The sequence below is a fragment of the Molothrus aeneus genome, unplaced genomic scaffold (assembly GCF_037042795.1).
Source record: "Molothrus aeneus isolate 106 unplaced genomic scaffold, BPBGC_Maene_1.0 scaffold_30, whole genome shotgun sequence".
Lineage (NCBI taxonomy): Eukaryota > Metazoa > Chordata > Aves > Passeriformes > Icteridae > Molothrus > Molothrus aeneus.
The window spans coordinates 4,233,668-4,251,692 of NW_027098964.1; the positions used below are offsets into that span (position 1 = coordinate 4,233,668).

An 18,025-nucleotide genomic window follows, 5' to 3' on the forward strand; every position below is an offset into this window, starting at 1 on the left:
TCCGCCGTCCCGGGGACCCTCCCCGGACCCTCCACCCCGCGTCTCTCCCGGTGCTGCACCGATCCCGGGAGCCCCCCCCCCGGCCTTTCCGGTGCTGCACCGATCCCGGGAATCCCTTCAGCCCCCCCTGGGGGGGGATCCCGGCCCGTTAAACCCCGCCCTTTCCGTTAAACCCCGCCTCGCTCCGTTAAGCACCGCCCCCGAGAAATGGCGCCACTATCGAGTGCGCAGCCCCCGCTAAACCCCGCCCCTAAACGAAGCCACGCCCCCTCACCTCGCGCCCGCGTCGTGATTGGCGGGATTTGGGGAGCCGCCCCGTTAGGCCCCGCCCCGTTCCCGTTCGCCATGGCGCTCTCCGCGCTGCAGCGGGACCCGGCGAGCGGCGGCCGCTTCGCCTCCGCCGTGCCCGGCCCGTGCCGCGCCCGGCCCTGCGCGCTCGGCGTGGACGAGGCGGGCCGGGGGCCGGTGCTCGGTGAGACCGGGACGGGAACCGGGACGAACCGGGCCGGGGGCGGCTGCACGGGGCGCCGAGAGGGCTCCGGTGCACCGGGGGTTGAGTGGGGGGGTCCCGGTGCCCCGGGGTCCCCTCTGACCGCCCCGGTGCCCCCCAGGCCCGATGGTTTACGCCGTCTGTTTCTGCCCCGAGGACAAAGTGGAGGAGCTGGAGGCGCTGGGGGTGGCAGGTGGGGCCTGCCCGGGGGTCCCGGAGGGGTTTGGGGGGACCCGGGGGTCCGGGGGGCTGAGTGGGAAGGACGGGGGGGGGGTCACAGGAACGGGGGTTGGGGGGCTCGGGGGGGCCCGAGGGAGCTGTGGGGGTTCCGGGGGTCCCAGGGGTGCGTTGGGGCTCCCAGGGGTGGGTTGGGGGAGCTGTGGGGGTCCCGAGGGGTTCTGGGGGAGCTGTGGGGGTCCCAGGGAGGTCCCGAGGGGTTCCCGGGGGTCCCTCACCCCTCCCGGCCCCCCAGACTCGAAGACGCTGTCGGAGGCGGAGCGGGAGCGGCGCTTTGGGCTCCTGGAGGCCGCGGGGGATTGGGTGGGGTGGGCGCTGCAGGTGCTGCCCCCCGCCCACATCTCGGCCTGCATGCAGCAGCGGTGAGAGCCCCCCCAAAATCCCGGGGGGACCCCGATGCTCGGGGAGCCCCCCTTGAGCCCCCCGACCCCCCCCACCCTGTCTCCCCCCAGTTTGGGCTAATTCGGGGGTGACGCCCCCCGACCCCCCCTCGCAGAGCCAAGTACAACCTGAACGAGCTGTCCCACGACACGGCCACGGAGCTCATCCAGTTCGTGCTCGACTCGGGGGTGCAGGTGGCCCAGGTGGGGTTTGGGGGGGCCCAGGTGGGATCTGGGGGGCTTTTAGGAAGGGAGGGTGGGACAGGGTGGGATGGGTGCGTCAAGGAGCTTTTTTGGGGGGTTTGGGGAGTCGGGATGGGTCGGGGAGCAGGGGGGGATTTTGGGATCCGGGGTGGTTGGGGTGGGTCCGGGGCAATCGGGAGCTCCCAGGGTAATTTGGGGGGGCTCCTGGGGGTCCCCCAGGTGTTTGTGGACACGGTGGGACCTGCAGACAAGTACGAGGCGAAGCTGCGGCAGCGTTTCCCGGGGCTGGGGGTCACCGTGCGCCCCAAGGCCGACGCGCTGTTCCCCACGGTCAGCGCCGCCAGCATCTGCGCCAAGGTGGGGACGCCAGAGGGACCCCCAGAACTGAGCCCCCCAGAACTGAGCCCCCCAGAAATGAACCCCCCCAGAAATGAACCCCCCAGAACTGAACCCCCCCAGAACTGAACCCCCCAGAAATGAACCCCCAGAAATGAACCCCCCCCAGAAATGAACCCCCCCAGAAATGAACCCCCCAGAACTGAACCCCCCCAGAACTGAACCCCCCAGAAATGAACCCCCCCCAGAACTGAACCCCCCAGAACTGAACCCCCCAGAACTGAGCCCCCCAGAACTGAGCCCCCAAGAACTGAACCCCCCCAGAACTGAACCCCCCAGAACTGAGCCCCCCCAAACCACAGAACTGACCCCCTGAACTGACCCCTTTGGAACTGACCCCCCCAGCACCAACAGCCCCCAAACCCCTTGAATTGACCCCCCCCAAACCCCTGAACTGACGCCCTGACCCCTCCGAGACCCCCCCGAACTGACCCCGCCTGCACCCCCCAACCCCCCTGCACTGACCCCCGACCCCCCCTCCCTTCCCAGGGCCCCCCCAAACCCCTGAGTTTTTGCGGGGGGGGGGGGGAGGGCAGGACCCTCCTCTCCCCTGAGCCCCCCCTGAGCCCCCCCAGCCCCTCAGAGCCCCCCATGCCCCCCCCAGGTCGCCCGGGACCGGGCCGTGCTCCACTGGAACTTCGTGGAAGATTTGGGGGACCCCGACCGCGATTACGGCTCCGGATACCCCAATGGTGGGGAGGGGGGGGTGCAGGGGTGGGGAGGGGGGGTCCCCAATTTTGGGGTCTCCCTGACACGCCCCCCCCCCCCCCCCCCACCTTTGCAGACCCCAAGACCAAGGAGTGGCTGAGGAGGAACCTGGAGCCGGTGTTTGGGTTCCCCCAGCTCGTGCGGTTCAGCTGGGGCACGGCCCAGGCGCTGCTGCAGAGGGAGGGGGTCCCGGTGCTGTGGTACGGGGGGCACGGGGAGGGTCCTGGGGGGATATGGGGGAGATATTGGGGGTCCTGATGGGCACGGGGAGGGTCCTGGGGGGATGGGGGGGGATATGGGGGGTCCTGATGGGCACGGGGAGGGTCCTGGGGGGCACGGGGGGCGTCCTGGGGGGGATATGGGGGAGATATTGGGGGTCCTGATGGGCGGGGGGGGATATGGGGGGTCCTGGGGGGGTACAGGGGGTGCATGGAGGGCACCGAGGGGCATGGGGGGATATTGGGGGGATATTGGGGGGTCCTGGGGGGGCACAGGCAGGTCCTGGGGGTGGGGGTCGGAGGGGGGTGATCCCTGTGGAACTGGGGGGGTCCCGTGGGTGCGATGGGGGAGGGGTCAGGATGGGGGGGGAACATTCCCCTCCTGCCCTCCCTCCCCCCCAGGGCTGACGAGGACCCCCCGGAGGACCCCGGTGCCCCCCCCTCGGTGCTCTCCTACTTCGCCCGGAGCCCCCCCCGCCGCCCCCCCCACCGCTTCTTCCAGGAGCGCAGCCTGCGGCCGCTGGCCGAGCTGTGACCCCCCCGAAATGGGGGAAATACCCCCCCAAAATGGGGGAGACGCCCCCCGAAATGGGGGAAATACCCCCCCCAAAATGGGGGAAATACCCCCCGAAAAGGGGCGCCCAGACCCAGAGTGTTGTTTTTTAATAAAGCATTTTTAAAACACCCCAAATGTCGCCTTTTTATTTCCGGTCGTGTTCGGGGCGGGGGGGGGCACAGGGACCCCCTGGAGCTGAAGGGATTTGGGGTTTGTGCCCCCCGTGTGGGGGGGGCAGCCCAGCTGCTCCCCCCGGGTTGATCAGCCCTGGAGAGCGCCGTGGCCCCAGCCCCGGGATTGGGGAATGACCGGGGAGGGGGGGAACACCGGGGGGGTCACCGGGGGTGTCCCCAGGACCCCCATCCCCCCGTTCGGGGCCGGTTTTTTGGGGGGTTTCAGCGCCGGGGGGGCCGCGGACCCCTCCCCTCCCCGTTCAGCACCGCGGACAGCGGGACCGGGAGGGGCGGGGGGGGCACCGGGACTGGGCGGAGCCGCCCCCGCCGCTGGGGGGCGCCCTCGGGCCCGGGGCTGGGCGTGGCCAGGGCGTGGCGCTGGGGGCGGGGCCGGGGCGGGGCCTCCCGGGGGTCCCGGGCGATGGCGGAGGGCGGCTGAAGGGGGGGGGCTGCGGGTACCGGGGGCTGCGGGGGGGGACAGCGAGGCCGGGACCCCCCCGCACCGGGACCGGCGGAGGCACCGGGACCGGCAGCGGCAGCGGCGCCATGGACGATTCGGGCGTGATCCGGCGGCGGCGGCTGCAGGTACCGGGAGCGGGGGGGGGGTTGTTATTGAGGGGACGGGGGGGAACCGGGGATGGCGGCGCCGGCGCCGGTACCGGAACGGGCGGGGAATCGGTACCGGGGATTCGGGACCGGGGTGTCCGTACCGGGAGGGTAACGGGTACCGGGAGGGCATCGGTACCGGGCGGGATGTCGGTCCCGGAGGATGCGGGGACCGGTACCGGGGGTATCGGAGCTGGCGGGGGTCGGTACCGGAGGGATGCGATCGCCACCGGGCACCGCAGGCCCTTCCGCAGGGGGGGCAGCGCAGGGCGGTACCGGGCGGGGCCGGTACCGGGAAGGTCGGTCCGGGCGCGGCCGGCACCGGGGGCGGGGGGGCGATGCGGGCCCGGTACCGGAGGGCGCCGCGGGCCCGGGGGTGTCCGGGGCCGCCCGATCCGGGGGGGTTCGTGCAGCGGGCGGCCCCGGGAGGGGGGCACGGAGGCCACGGAGCCCCCCCGGGGCCGGGCCGGTACCGGGGGCCGGGGGCTCCCGGGCCGCCCCCCAGCCGCTCCCCCGTTATTACAGAAGGAGCTGCCGCTGCCGCGGAAGAGCAGCAGGTGAGACCCCCCCCCGCGCCCCCCACCCACTGCGCCCCCAGGCCCCGCCCCCGGCCCCGCCCACTGCAGCCGCCGCGGCCCCCCCGCCCCCCCCCGCCCCGCCGCCGCCCCGGAGCCCCCCCGGACCCCCCCGGAGCCCCCGGTGCCGATCCCGGCGGGCGGCGGCGGCAGCGGCAGCAGCGGCAGCAGCAGCGGCAGCGGCAGCATGTTCCGCCGCACCAAGAGGTACCGGGGAGCGGCCCGGCCTTCCTCCCGCGCCGCACTCAGCCTCAGCCTCAGCCTCCGTGTCCATCCTCATCCTCAGCCTCAGCCTCAGCCTCAGCCTCAGCCTCAGCCTCCATCCTCATCATCAGCCTCAGCCTCCATCCTCATCATCAGCCTCCATGTCCGTCCTCATCCTCATCCTTCATCTTCTGTGTCCATCCTCATCCTTCATCCTCCATGTCCATCCTCATCCTCCATCCCCATCCTCAGCCTTCATCCTCATCCTTCCCCACCTTCATCCCCGCTCCATCCTCATCCTCTCCTTCCTTCATCCCCGTGCTCGTCCCCCTTCCCTCCTCATCCTCATCCTCATCCTCATCCTCCTCCTCAATCCCTGCCCGTCCTTCCTCACCCTCCCTCTCCCTCCTCATCCTCCCCCGAGTCCCCCCGGCCGCTGTTCCCCCCCCTCCCCCCCGTTATTGCCCCCCTCGATATTTTGGGGTGGGGGGGTGGGGGGGGGCTCTTGGTGCCCCCCTCCCCCAGCCCGGTGACGTAGTGGGGGGTCCCTGTGGGGGGGGGAGGGGTCCCTTTGTGGGGGGGGTCCCGGGGGGTCCTGACCCCCCCCCCCGCCCCCCCCTCAGCTGCCGCACGAGCAACCGGAAGAGTCTGATCCTGACCAGCACCTCCCCCACCCTGCCGCGGCCGCACTCGCCGCTGCCCGGGCACATCGGTGAGACCCCCGCGACCCCCGGGCACCCCCGCGACCCCCCCGGTATCCCCCGACCCCCCCCAGGTGTCCTCAACCCCCTCCAGGTGTCCCCGACCCCTCAGCGGTGCCCCCGACCCCACCAGAACCCCCCGACCCCCCCAGGTGTCCCCAAATCCCCTCAGCTGCCCCTGACCCCCCCCAGGTGCCCCCGACCCCCCCCCAGGTGCCCCCGACCCCCCTCCAGGTGTCCCCAAATCCCTCCAGGTGTCCCCAGCCCCTCCCTGGTGTCCCCAAATCCCCCCAGGTGCCCCTGAACCCCCCAGGTGCCCCCAAATCCCCTCAGCTGCCCCCGATCCCCCCCAGGTGCCCCCGACCCCCCCCAGGTGTCCCCAGAGTCCCACCAGCCCCCCCCAAACTGCCGGGACCCCCCCCATGACCTCTGGGGACCCCTCCCCACCCTTGGGGTCCCTCCTGTCTCCCCCCCCCCCGCCTTTTCCCTGGGGCGGGTCCCAAGAGTTTGGCTCCGCCCAGCCGCGGGATGGGGCGTGGCCTGCGAGGGCGCGGCGGTGACGTCACCGCACCTGTGCCCAGGTACGAGCCCCCAGGACAGCCCCAGAAACTTCTCCCCCAGCGCCCCCGCGCACTTCTCGTTCGGAGCGTCCCGCCGGTGAGGGGGGGGCACCGGGGATCCCGGGGGGGACACGGGGGGGACACCGGGGGGAACACCGGGGGGGTGGGCGGGGGGCTCGGAGACAACCTCAGGGTCCGGGGGTGTCCCCAGTGTCCGGGGGACTCTGGGGGTGTCTGGGGGTGGCCTGGGCTGTCCCCGGGCTGACCCTGCGCTGTCCCGGTTTGTCCCTGGTCCGTCCCGGTGTATCCCGGGGTCCCCCTGGGCTGTCCCTGGGGTTATCCCGGGCTGTCTCTGGGCTGTCCCGGCTTGTCCCGGGCTGACCCTGTTTGTCCCTGGTCTGTCCCCGGCTGTCCCTGGGGGTGTCCCGGTTTGTCCCTGGTCCGTCCCGGTGTTTCCCGGTGTATCCCCGGCTGTACCTGGGGCTGTCCCGGGCTGTCCCGGTTTGTCCCTGGGCTGTCTCTGGGCTGTCCCGGTTTGTCCCTGGGCTGTCCCGGTTTGTCCCCGGTCCGTCCCTGACGCCCCCTCCCTCGGCAGGGCCGACGGGCGCCGCTGGTCGCTGGCCTCGCTGCCCTCCTCGGGCTATGGCACCAACACCCCCAGCTCCACCGTCTCGGTGAGGGGGGCGCGACCCCCGGAGCCCCCCGGGGGCCCTGCTGGGTCTGGGGGGCCCTGCTGGGTCTGGGGGGGCCCTGCTGGGTCTGGGGGCGCCGGGGCGATGTGGGCTCCAAAAGGGGCTGGGGGTGACATGGGGGGGCTCTGGGGGGTCAGGGGCGATTTGGGGGTCCCGAGGTGCGCTGACCCCACAGCCTGGGGGTCCCGGGGGTTTTTGGGGGTCCCTGTGCGGGCTGACCCGTGGGTCCCGGGGGATCCGGGGGTCCCGGGGGTGGTTTGGGGGTCCCGGGGGTGGTTTGGGGGTCCCGGGGGTTGTTGGGGGTCCCGGCGCGCTGACCCCCGGCCCCCGCAGTCCCGGGGGTGGTTTGGGGGTCCCGGGGGTGGTTTGGGGGTCCCGGGGGTTGTTGGGGGTCCCGGCGCGCTGACCCCCGGCCCCCGCAGTCCTCGTGCTCGTCGCAGGAGCGGCTGCACCAGCTGCCGGCCCAGCCCACGGCCGAGGAGCTGCGGTTCCTGTCCCGGCACTTCGGCAGCTCCGAGAGCCTCGCCGAGGAGGATGGGGGGGCCCGGGGGGGCGCGGCCGCCCCCAGACCCCGATCCCGCAGCCTCAGGTGGGACCCGGCTCCGGGGGGGCACGGGGGAGGGGGATTGGGGGGAAATGGGGGGGAAATGGGGGGAAATGGGGGGGAATTGGGGGAAAATGGGGGGATTTGGGGGGGGGATTTGGGGGAAAATGGGGGGGAATTGGGGGGGATCACAGCAGGGATGGGGACAGCAGGGAGACACTGTGGGCTTAGAGAGGGGCTGGGATTTCGAGGGGAATTGGGGGAGATTTTGGGGGCGATTTTGGGGGGGATTTTGGGGGGAATTTGGGGGCGATTTTGGGGGCGATTTTGGGGGGGATTTCGAGGGGAATTGGGGGAGATTTTGGGGGCGATTTTGGGGGGATTTTGGGGGGAATTTGGGGGGGAATTTGGGGGATCACTGGGCGACTGGGGACAGTGGAGGGACACCCTGGATTTATGGAGGGGCCGGGATTTGGGGCTCGCCCAAGCTCGGGGACTCTGGGGCGACCCCGCGGCCATCAGGGGTGCAATGGGGGGGTCCTGGGGGCCCGGGGAGGGTGGGGGGAGGCCCTTCGGGGGTCCCGCCGGTGCCAGCTGCGCCCCCCCCGTCCCAGCCCCGGGCGCTCGCCCTCGTCCCACGACAACGAGATCGTGATGATGAACCACGTGTACAAGGAGAGGTTCCCCAAGGTGGGGCTGGGGGCACCCGGGGGGCTGGGGGTGGCCATGGGGGTGGTTATGGGGCTGTGGGGTGGCCAAGGGGGCGGTTATGGGGTCTTGGGGGAGGTTGTGGGGTGGCTATGGGGTTGCTCTGGGGTCTCAGGGTGCCTGTGGGGTGCTATGGGGTCCCTATGGGGTCACCACGGGGTCACCACGGGGTCTCTGGGGTGCCATGGGGTCACCATGGGGTCACTATGGGGTCAGTCTGGGTCACCCTGGGGTCCCCACAGGGTCTCTGGGGTGCCATGGGGTCACCCTGGGATCACCATGGGTTCACTATGGGGTCCCCATGGGGTCTGGGGTCACCCTGAGATCACCCTGAGATCACCCTTGGGTCACCCTGGGGTCACTATGGGGTCTGGGCTCACCCTGGGGTCACCCTGGGGTCACCGTGGGGTCACCATTCATTCCCCCCGGTGTCCCCCAGGCCACGGCGCAGATGCAGGAGCGCCTGGAGGAGTTCACTATGGGGTCACCGTGGGGTCACCCTGGGGTCACTGTGGGGTCACTATGGGGTCTGGGGTCACCCTGGGGTCACCCCGGGGTCGCCCTGGGGTCACCATTCATTCCCCCCGGTGTCCCCCAGGCCACGGCGCAGATGCAGGAGCGCCTGGAGGAGTTCACTATGGGGTCACCGTGGGGTCACCGTGGGGTCACTATGGGGTCTGGGGTCACCGTGGGGTCACCATTCATTCCCCCCGGTGTCCCCCAGGCCACGGCGCAGATGCAGGAGCGCCTGGAGGAGTTCGTGCGCGGCTGCGGCCCCGGGGGGACGCCCCTGGCCGACGGCGCCCTGAGCTTCATCCAGCACCAGCTGGTGGAGCTGGCCCGGGACTGCCTGGCCACGGCCCGGCACGGCCTCATCACGGCCGGGTACTTCTGCGAGCTGCAGGAGAGCATGGAGAGGCTGCTGCAGGACGTGAGGGGACACCGGGGACACCCGGGGACACCTGGGGACAGGGGGGGACAACGCTGGACAGTGAGGGGCCAAAGGGGGCAAAAATGGGGGCCAGCGGGGGCCAGAAAGGACCAAGGGGACCCTGTGGAACCCAATGGGGTCGGGAGGGACTGAGCAGGGACCGGGGGGACCCCCAGGCGCCCCCTGGGCCCCCCAAATGTCCCCCCCGTGTCCCCTCAGGCCTACGAGCGCTCCGAGTCGGAGGAGGTGGCCTTCATCACGCAGCTGGTGAAGCGGCTCCTCATCATCATCTCCCGGCCCGCGCGCCTGCTCGAGTGCCTGGTGAGCCCCGCACCTGCGTCCCCTCACCTGTGCCTGGGTCCCCTCACCTGTGCCTGCGTCCCCTCACCTGTGCCTGGGTCCCCTCACCTGTCCCTGTCCCTCTCTCACCTGTCCCTGGGTCCCCTCACCTGTGCCTGCGTCCCCTCACCTGTGCCTGCGTCCCCTCACCTGTCCCTGTCCCTCTCTCACCTGTCCCTGGGTCCCCTCACCTGTGCCTGCGTCCCCTCACCTGTGCCTGCGTCCCCTCACCTGTCCCTGTCCCTCTCTCACCTGTCCCTGTCCCTCTCTCCCCTGTCCCTCTCTCACCTGTCCCTCTCTCACCTGTCCCTCTCTCCCCTGTCCCTGTCTCCCCTGTCCCTGTCCCTCTCTCACCTGTCCCTCTCTCCCCTGTCCCTGTCCCTCTCTCCCCTGTCCCTCTCTCACCTGTCCCTCACCTGTCCGCAGGAGTTTGACCCCGCGGGGCTGTCGCAGCTGCTGGGCCGGGCCGAGGGGCCCCTGCGAGCCGACACCCCCCGGTACCTGCTGAGGCAGCTGGGCCGGGCCCGGGGGGCGCGCGCAGGTACGGGGGGACAGGTACAGGGGGGACAGGGACAGGTACAGGGGGGACAGGGATGGGTACAGGGGGGACAGGGACAGGTGTGGGGACAGGGACAGGTACAGGGGGGACAGGGATGGGTACAGGGGGGACAGGTGTGGGGGGATAGGTATGGGGACAGGTGTGGAGCAGGGGGTTCAGGACAGGTGTAGGGACACAGGCAGGTATGAGGGGGCACACCTGTGTCCCTGCTGTCCCCTCACACACCTGTGCCACACCTGTGTCCCTGCTGTCCCCTCACACACCTGTGCCACACCTGTGTGTGTCCCCCCCCCCAGACATGCTGCACCTGGAGGAGCCCGACAGCAGCGGCACCAACACGCCCGAGCCCGAGGAGGGGGCTGAGGTGGGCCCTGCCCCCCGTGTCCCCCCCAGTGTCCCCCACAATGTCACCTGTGCCCCCCCCAATGTCACCTGTCCCCCCCACGCCCCCAGGGCCGCGCTGCCGCCCCCCGGCCCAAGGAGCCGCCAGGTGAGAGCGACTTCGAGACCATCAAACTGATCAGCAACGGCGCCTACGGGTGAGGGGGTCGGGGGTCCCGGGGAGGGGTCCTGGGGGTCCCGGGGGGGTCTCAGCCTCACCCGTCCCCTCCCCAGCGCGGTGCACCTGGTGCGGGGGTCCCAGTGATCCCGGGGGTCCCTCCCTCACCTGTCCCCCCCCCGGCAGCGCGGTGTACCTGGTGCGGGGGTCCCGGGGGTCCCGGTGATCCTGGGGGGGTCCCGGGGGTCCCGGGGGTCCCGGGGGTCCCTCCCTCACCTGTCCCCCCCCCCCCGTCAGCGCTGTACCTGGTGCGGGGGTCCCGGTGATCCCGGGGGTCCCGGGGGTCCCGGGGGTCCCTCCCTCACCTGTCCCCCCCCGGCAGCGCGGTGTACCTGGTGCGGCACACGGCCACGCGGCAGCGCTTCGCCATGAAGAAGATCAACAAGCAGAACCTGCTGCTGCGGAACCAGGTGCACCAGGCCTTCGTGGAGCGCGACATCCTCACCTTCGCCGAGAACCCCTTCGTGGTCAGCATGTTCTGCTCCTTCCAGACCCGCCGCCACCTCTGCATGGTCATGGAGTACGTGGAAGGTGAGGCCGCGCCTCGCGATACGGGGCGGGGAGTGGCGATACGGGGCGGGGCGTCGCGATATGGGGATGGAGATGGGGATATGGGGCGGGGCGTCGTGCTATGGGGCGGGGCTTTGGGATATGGGGCTGGGTATTGGGATATGGGGTGGCATGTCACGATATGGGGATGAAGATGGGGATATGGGGATGGATGTCATGATATGGGGTTGGGTGTCGGGATATGGGGCCGGGTGTTGGGATACAGGGATAGGTGTTGGGATATGGGGTGGCATGTCATGATACAGGGATGGAGATGGGGATATGGGGATGGATATCACGATATGGGGTTGGGTGTCGGGATATGGGGCGGGATGTCACGATATGGGGATGGAGATGGGGATATGGGGCTGGGTATTGGGATATGGGGATGGATGTCATGATACGGGGCAGGATGTCACGATACGGGGCGGGATGTCACGATATGGGGATGAAGATGGGGATATGGGGATGGATATCAGGGTATGGGGTTGGGTGTCGGGATATGGGGCCGGGTGTTGGGATACAGGGATAGGTGTTGGGATATGGGGTGGCATGTCATGATACAGGGATGGAGATGGGGATATGGGGATGGATATCACGATATGGGGTTGGGTGTCGGGATATGGGGCGGGATGTCACGATACGGGGATGGAGATGGGGATATGGGGATGGATATCAGGGTATGGGGTTGGGTGTCGGGATATGGGGTTGGGTGTCACGATAGGGGGCGGGATGTCACGACAGGGGGCGGGATGTCACGATAGGGGATGTAGGGCCGGGCACCGCGGTGACGGCGGTGCCGTGCCCAGGCGGGGACTGCGCCACGCTGCTCAAGCACATCGGGGCGCTGCCCCTGGAGCTGGCCCGGCTCTACTTCGCCGAGACCGTGCTGGCGCTGGAGTACCTGCACACCTACGGCATCGTGCACCGCGACCTCAAACCCGACAAGTGTGTGCTGGGGGGTCACCTGGGCCCCGCCCCCTCACCTGGGCCCCGCCCTGCTCATCTGGGCTCACCCCGCCCACCTGGGCCCCGCCCTGCCCACCTGGGCCCCGCCCCCTCACCTGGCCCCGCCCCGCCCACCTGCAGCCTCCTGATCACCTCTCTGGGCCACGTGAAGCTGACGGATTTCGGGCTCTCCAAGATGGGGCTGATGAGCCTGACCACCAACCTGTACGAGGGGCACATGGAGAAGGACGCGCGCGAGTTCCGCGACAAGCAGGTGGGTGCTCAGGTGGGCCAGGTGTGCACGGGTGTGTGCCACAGGTGTGCCCAGGTGTGTGCCAGGTGTGCCCGGGTGTGCCAGGCGTGCCCAAGTGGATGCTCGGGTGTGTCCGGGTGTGCTCAGCTGTGCTCAGGTATGCCCAGGTGTGCTTGGTGGGTGACACAGGTGTGCTCACGTGGATGCCCAGGTGGGTGCCAGGTGCGCCCGGGTGTCCAGGTGTGCCAGGGCAGGACAGGGCCGGGGAGCTGGGTGTGCCTGCAGCAGCTCAGGGCCGCGTCCCTGCTGAGCCCACCTGTCCCCACGTGTGCCCAGGTGTGCGGCACGCCCGAGTACATCGCCCCCGAGGTGATCCTGCGCCAGGGCTACGGCAAGCCCGTGGACTGGTGGGCCATGGGCATCGTCCTCTACGAGTTCCTGGTGGGCTGCGTGCCCTTCTTCGGGGACACGCCCGAGGAGCTTTTCGGGCAGGTGATCTCAGGTACGGACACGGGGACATGGGGGGACACGGGGCAGGTGATCCCAGGTATGGACACGGGGACATGGGGGGGACACGGGGGGGGACACAGGGCAGGTGATCTCAGGTATGGACACGGGGACATGGGGGGGGACACGGGGGGGACACAGGGGAGGTGATCCCAGGTATGGACATGGGGACACAGGGCAGGTGATCGATCCCAGGTACAGTGTCTGTGCTCAGCTGTCCCTGCTGTGTCCCCCCCCCGTGTCCCCTCTGTGTCCCCCCCTGTGTCCCCCCCGTGTCCCCCCGTCCGTGTCCCCCCAGATGAGATCCTGTGGCCCGAGGGGGACGAGGCGCTGCCCCCGGACGCTCAGCACCTCATCTCCTGCCTGCTGCAGCCGGACCCGCTGCGGCGCCTCGGGGCAGGTGAGACTGAGCCCCCCGAGCCCCCCGAGCCCCCGGGACCCCCCGGTACCCCCGGGCCCCCCCCGGGCCCCCCGTGACGGGCGGTGCCGCGCAGGGGGCGCTCAGGAGGTGAAGGCTCACGGATTCTTCGCCACCCTCGACTGGACGGGGCTGCTGCGGCAGAAAGCCGAGTTCGTGCCGCACCTGGAGTCCGAGGAGGACACGAGCTACTTCGACAGTGAGTGAGGGAGGGACCCCCGGCACCCCCGGGACCCCCGCGGGACCCCCCGGACCCCCGCGGGATCCCCACTTGGGGACGTCCCTGGGGCTCCCCTTGGATCAGCCCCGGGAGCCTCCCTGGGACCCCCAGAACCCCCTGGAACATCCCGGGACCCCCTGGGACCCCCAGAACCCCCTGGAACACCCCAGAACCCCCTGGGACCCCCAGAACCCCCTGGAACACCCCAGAACCCCCTGGAACATCCCGGGACCCCCTGGAACACCCCAGAACCCCCTGGGACCCCCAGAACCCCCTGGAACATCCCGGGACCCCCTGGAACATCCCGGGACCCCCTGGAACATCCCAGAACCCCCTGGGACCCCCAGAACCCCCTGGAACATCCCGAGACCCCCTGGGACCCCCAGAACCCCCTGGAACACCCCAGAACCCCCTGGAACATCCCAGAACCACCTGGAACATCCCGGGAGCCCCTGGGACCCCCAGAACCCCCTGGAACATCCCGGGACCCCCAGCCCTCCCCAGCTGTGCCCCCCCCCCCACACCTGAGACCCCCCCTCACACCTGTCCCCCCCCCCCAGCGCGGTCGGACAGGTACCCCCACGTGACGTCGTACGAGGACGAGGACACGACCGAGGACGAGCCCGTGGAGATCCGGCAGTTCTCGTCCTGCTCGCCGCGCTTCAGCAAGGTGGGGCCGGGCCCGGGGGTGCCTGGGGGTGCCCAGGTGTGCCCGGGGGTGCCCGGGGGTGCCCAGGTGTGCCCAGGTGTACCCAGGTGTGCCCAGGTGTGAGCAGGGGCCCTCCCGCAGGTGTACAGCAGCCTGGAGCAGCTCTCGCAGGAGCCCAAGGCCAAGGGGCGCCCGCGGGACGAGGGGAGACGGGACGGCTTCGCCCGGGAGCGCGGCTGGAGAACCGGATCACCGGAGCTGTGCGAGCCGGGGGGGGCCCGGGGGGGTGCCGGGGGGTCCCGGGTGGTCCCGGGTGGTCCCAGGGGGCTCGGGGGGTACCGGGGGGTACCGGGGGGGTCCCGGGGGGGCTCGCTCGGGGCTGCACGGGGGTTCCCTCACGCCCGTCCCGGCCGTGTCCCCGCAGGAAGCACCGCTCGGCGGGCGCACCGGGCGAGGGGGGGGCGCCGCCCCCCGAGGGCGAGGGCAGCCCCCCCCCGGGCGCGCGCCGCCGCTTCTCGGCGCTGCTGGAGCCGCGCCCCGCGCCCCCCCCCGAGGAGCGGCCGAGCCCCCCCCGCAACGGAGCCCCCGACGGGACCCCCGAGGAGCCGCCGGGTGAGTCCCGGGGAGGTGGGGAGGGGTCTCCGGGAAGGTGGGGAGGGGTCTCCGGTAAATCCCGGGAAGGTGGGGAGGGGTCTCCGGTGAGTCCCGGGGAGGTGGGGAGGGGTCTCCGGTAAATCCCGGGGATGTGGGGAGGGGTCTCCAGTGAGTCCCGGGAAGGTGGGGAGGGGTCCCCGGTGAGCCCCCGGTCCCTTCACCGCCCCGTGTTGTGTCTCCCCCCGCCCCCGGTAGCGGAGCGAGGCCCGCGGGGCCCGGAGCCGCCCCCCCCCCGCACCGAGCTGGGGCTGCGGCGGCCGCGGCACCCGGGGGTGGCCCCCGCCGAGCCCGGCGGCGACAAACGGAGCCCCCGCGCCCCCGGCAAGGTCACCAAGTCGGCGTCGGCCACAGCGCTGTCCGTCATCATCCCCAGCGGTGGGTGACACCCCCAGGACCCCCCAAATCCACCCGAGACCCCTCCCCGAGGAGCCCAAATCCCCCCGGGACCCTCCCCGGGAACCCAAATCCCCCCGGAACCCCAAATCCCCCCGGAACCCCCCTAAAGGACCCTCCCCAAAGGGCCCCAAACACCCAGGGTCCCCACGGGAGGGGGGCTGGGGGTCTCCCTTGGGGGTTCTGTGGGTGTTGGGACCCCCAGTCCCACGGGTGGGGGGGGTCCCCGGTCCCGGGGCTGTCCCTGGTGCCCTGTGGGCTCTGGGGTCTCCCGGGGGTGTTTTTTGGGGTGTCCCCGGTCTCGTGGGCGTCCCCGCTCTCCCCGCGGTGTTTTTTGGGTGTCCCCGCGGTGTTTTTGGGGTGTCCCCGCGGTGGGTTTGGGGTGTCCCCGGTCTCGTGGGTGTCCCCGCGGTGTTTTTGGGGTATCCCGGGGTGTTTTTGGGGTGTCCCCGCGGTGTTTTTGGGGTGTCCCCGCGGTGGTTTCGGGGTGTCCCCGCGGTGTTTTTGGGGTATCCCGGGGTGTTTTTGGGGTGTCCCCGCGGTGGTTTTGGGGTGTCCCCGCGGTGTTTTTGGGGTATCCCGCTGTGTTTTTGGGGTGTCCCCGCGGTGTTTTTGGGGTGTCTCCGCGGTGGGTTTGGGGTGTCCCCGGTCTCGTGGGTGTCCCCGCGGTGTTTTTGGGGTATCCCGGGGTGTTTTTGGGGTGTCCCCGCGGTGGGTTTGGGGTGTCCCCGCGGTGTTTTTGGGGTATCCCGCTGTGTTTTTGGGGTGTCCCCGCGGTGTTTTTGGGGTGTCCCCGCGGTGTTTTTGGGGTGTCCCCGCGGTGGGTTTGGGGTGTCGCTCAGCGGGCTCTGGGGGCGCAGGGGAGGCGCCCGGCTCGTCCCCGCTGGGCAGCCCGATGTCGCCGCGCTCGCTCTCCTCGGACCCCTCGTCGCGGGACTCGTCCCCGGGCCGGGAGCTCGCCCCGGCCGTGGCGGCGCCGCCGCGCTCGCCCATCGCCATCCCCCGGCCCGGCAAGAAATTCGGCTTCACCCTGAGAGCCATCCGCGTCTACCTGGGCGACAGCGACGTGTACAGCGTGCACCACGTCGTCTGGGTCAGGGACACGGGGGGGACACTGGGGACACGGGGGGACACGGGGTGACATGGGGACACTGGGGACACACGGGGGGACACGGGGACAGCAGATTTTTGGGGTGGGTAGCAGCGCCCGACAGGTCAGGGACAGGGACATGGACGGGTTGGGGACAAGGGGGGACAGGTGGGGGTGGCAGCGCCCAGTGTCATTTGGGTCAGGGGACACGGAGGGACCTGTGGGGACACAGCAGGACACGGGAGGACGTGCGGGGGACCGGCGGGGGGTGCGGGGTGAGGCGATGCGGGTGCGTTGTGTGGGTGACCCCGGTTTGGGGGACACGGGAGGGGTTCCGGGGGTCCCGTGCCCCGTGGGTGACCCCGGTTTGGGGGACACGGGAGGGGTTCCGGGGGCCCCGTGCCCCGTGGGTGACCCCGGTTTTGGGGCGCAGCACGTGGAGGAGGGCGGCCCCGCGCAGGAGGCCGGGCTGTGCGCAGGGGACCTGATCACGCACGTGAACGGGGAGCCGGTGCACGGGCTGGTGCACACCGAGGTGGTGGAGCTCATCCTCAAGGTGGGGGCGCCGGGGGGGCTCGGGGGTCACAGGGGTCAGAGGTTTGGGGGGTCGTGGGTCACGGCAGGGTCATGGCAGGTCAGCCACGACCAGGGGGTGAGCCCCGGTGGCGGGGGGGGGGGGTGTTGGTGGGGGTCCCCCCCCGTGACCCTCTGTCGCCCAGAGCGGGACCAAGGTGCTGGTGACAACGACGCCGCTGGAGAACACCTCGATCCGCCTGGGCCCCGCGCGGCGCCGCAGCGCCCGCGCCAAGATGGCCCGGAGGAACCGGCGGGGGGGCACCGGGAGCGGCCACGAGAGGTGGGCCCGGGGCGCGGGGGGCGCGGGGGGCACCGGGAGGCTCGGCGGTGCTGACGGTCCTCCCGGCCGCCAGGCGGCGCAGCGCGCTGTTCCGGCACCTGGCGCGCCAGGCCTCGCTGCTGCACACGAGCCGCTCGCTGACGTCACTGAGCCGCTCGCTCTCCTCCTCCGACTCGCTGCCCGCCTCCCCCACGCACGCGCGGGCGCGCGACCCCGGTAAGGGGCGGGGCCAAGGGAGGGGGCGGGGCCAAGAGCAACGGGGGCGGGCGTTACCGGGAAAGGGGCGGGGGCTCGGGAACGGGGCCCGGTGCCCGATGCCCAATGCCCGGTGCTCAATGCCCGGTCCTGGTGCTCGGTGCCCAGTCCCGTTCCCCGCACCCTGACCCCGTTCCCCGCAGGGGCCTCCCCGCCCAGCAGCTCTCCGGGCTCCAGCGCTCCGCCGTCGCCGGCGGGGCCGCACCTGCGGCCGAGCTCCCTGCAGGGGCTGTCGCCGAAGCTGCAGCGGCAGTACCGGGCGGCGCGGTGCCGCTCCGCCGGCAGCATCCCGCTCTCGCCGCTCGCCCACACGCCCTCGCCGCCCGCCGCCTCGCCGCCCGCCTTCCCCGCCAAGCTGCACCCCAAGGCCGCCGAGTCCCCGCGCCTCGCCCGCCGCGGGCTCCCCGAGAAGGCGGCGCCGGGGCCGCCCCGCAAGCTGGGGCTGGAGCCGCCCCGCAAGGACTTCCCGGCCGAGCCACCGCTGCAGAGCTTGGCCGAATGGGACGGCGAGGGCCCGGCCGAGCCGCCGCCGCCGCCGCCGCCCGCGGCGCCCGCCCGCCGCCTGGGCCGGCAGGAGCTGCCGCTGCTGCTCGGGGGCCCCCCCGGGCCGGAGCCGCCGCCGCCGGGAGGGGAGGAGCCCGAGCGGGGGGCGCGGGGCCCGCCCAAGGCGCTGAGCCCGGTGCAGGAGCACGAGCGCGGGGCGGCGGCCCCGGTGCCCATCGTGGTGGTGGGGCCCGGTGCGACCCCCGGGGACCCCCGGAGCGCCGCGGGCCCCCCCGGGCGCTGAGCTTGACCCGAGCCCCCCCGCCCCGGAGCCCCGGTTGTAAATAGGGGGGGCACCCCGGGACCCCCAGGCATGCGGGGGTCGCGCCCCCCGCCCCTCCCCGCGTACG

At 71.8% G+C, this 18,025-nt stretch overlaps 2 protein-coding genes across 2 annotated transcripts; both read left to right on the forward strand.

The window, feature by feature from the left end:
* Positions 1 to 345: 345 nt before the first annotated feature.
* RNASEH2A (ribonuclease H2 subunit A) lies at positions 346 to 3,324 on the forward strand. The gene is made up of 8 exons (XM_066570505.1): positions 346 to 472; positions 612 to 683; positions 963 to 1,089; positions 1,224 to 1,311; positions 1,531 to 1,668; positions 2,312 to 2,399; positions 2,492 to 2,615; positions 3,036 to 3,324. The coding sequence occupies exons 1-8, from the start codon at positions 346 to 348 to the stop codon at positions 3,166 to 3,168; spliced, it is 897 nt and encodes a 298-aa protein (XP_066426602.1). The 3' UTR covers positions 3,169 to 3,324.
* A 518-nt stretch (positions 3,325 to 3,842) lies between these two features.
* On the forward strand, positions 3,843 to 17,919 carry MAST1 (microtubule associated serine/threonine kinase 1). The gene is made up of 27 exons (XM_066570252.1): positions 3,843 to 3,947; positions 4,494 to 4,525; positions 5,371 to 5,459; positions 6,030 to 6,105; positions 6,604 to 6,682; positions 7,123 to 7,289; positions 7,859 to 7,934; positions 8,677 to 8,883; positions 9,103 to 9,204; positions 9,649 to 9,763; positions 10,078 to 10,145; positions 10,235 to 10,320; positions 10,663 to 10,871; positions 11,699 to 11,837; positions 11,979 to 12,111; positions 12,427 to 12,592; positions 12,896 to 12,997; positions 13,092 to 13,214; positions 13,796 to 13,905; positions 14,026 to 14,144; positions 14,309 to 14,496; positions 14,638 to 14,913; positions 15,792 to 16,024; positions 16,455 to 16,577; positions 16,741 to 16,877; positions 16,951 to 17,093; positions 17,276 to 17,919. Exons 1-27 carry the CDS (start codon positions 3,909 to 3,911, stop codon positions 17,917 to 17,919), a joined length of 3,981 nt encoding a protein of 1,326 aa, XP_066426349.1. The 5' UTR covers positions 3,843 to 3,908.
* Positions 17,920 to 18,025: the final 106 nt, after the last annotated feature.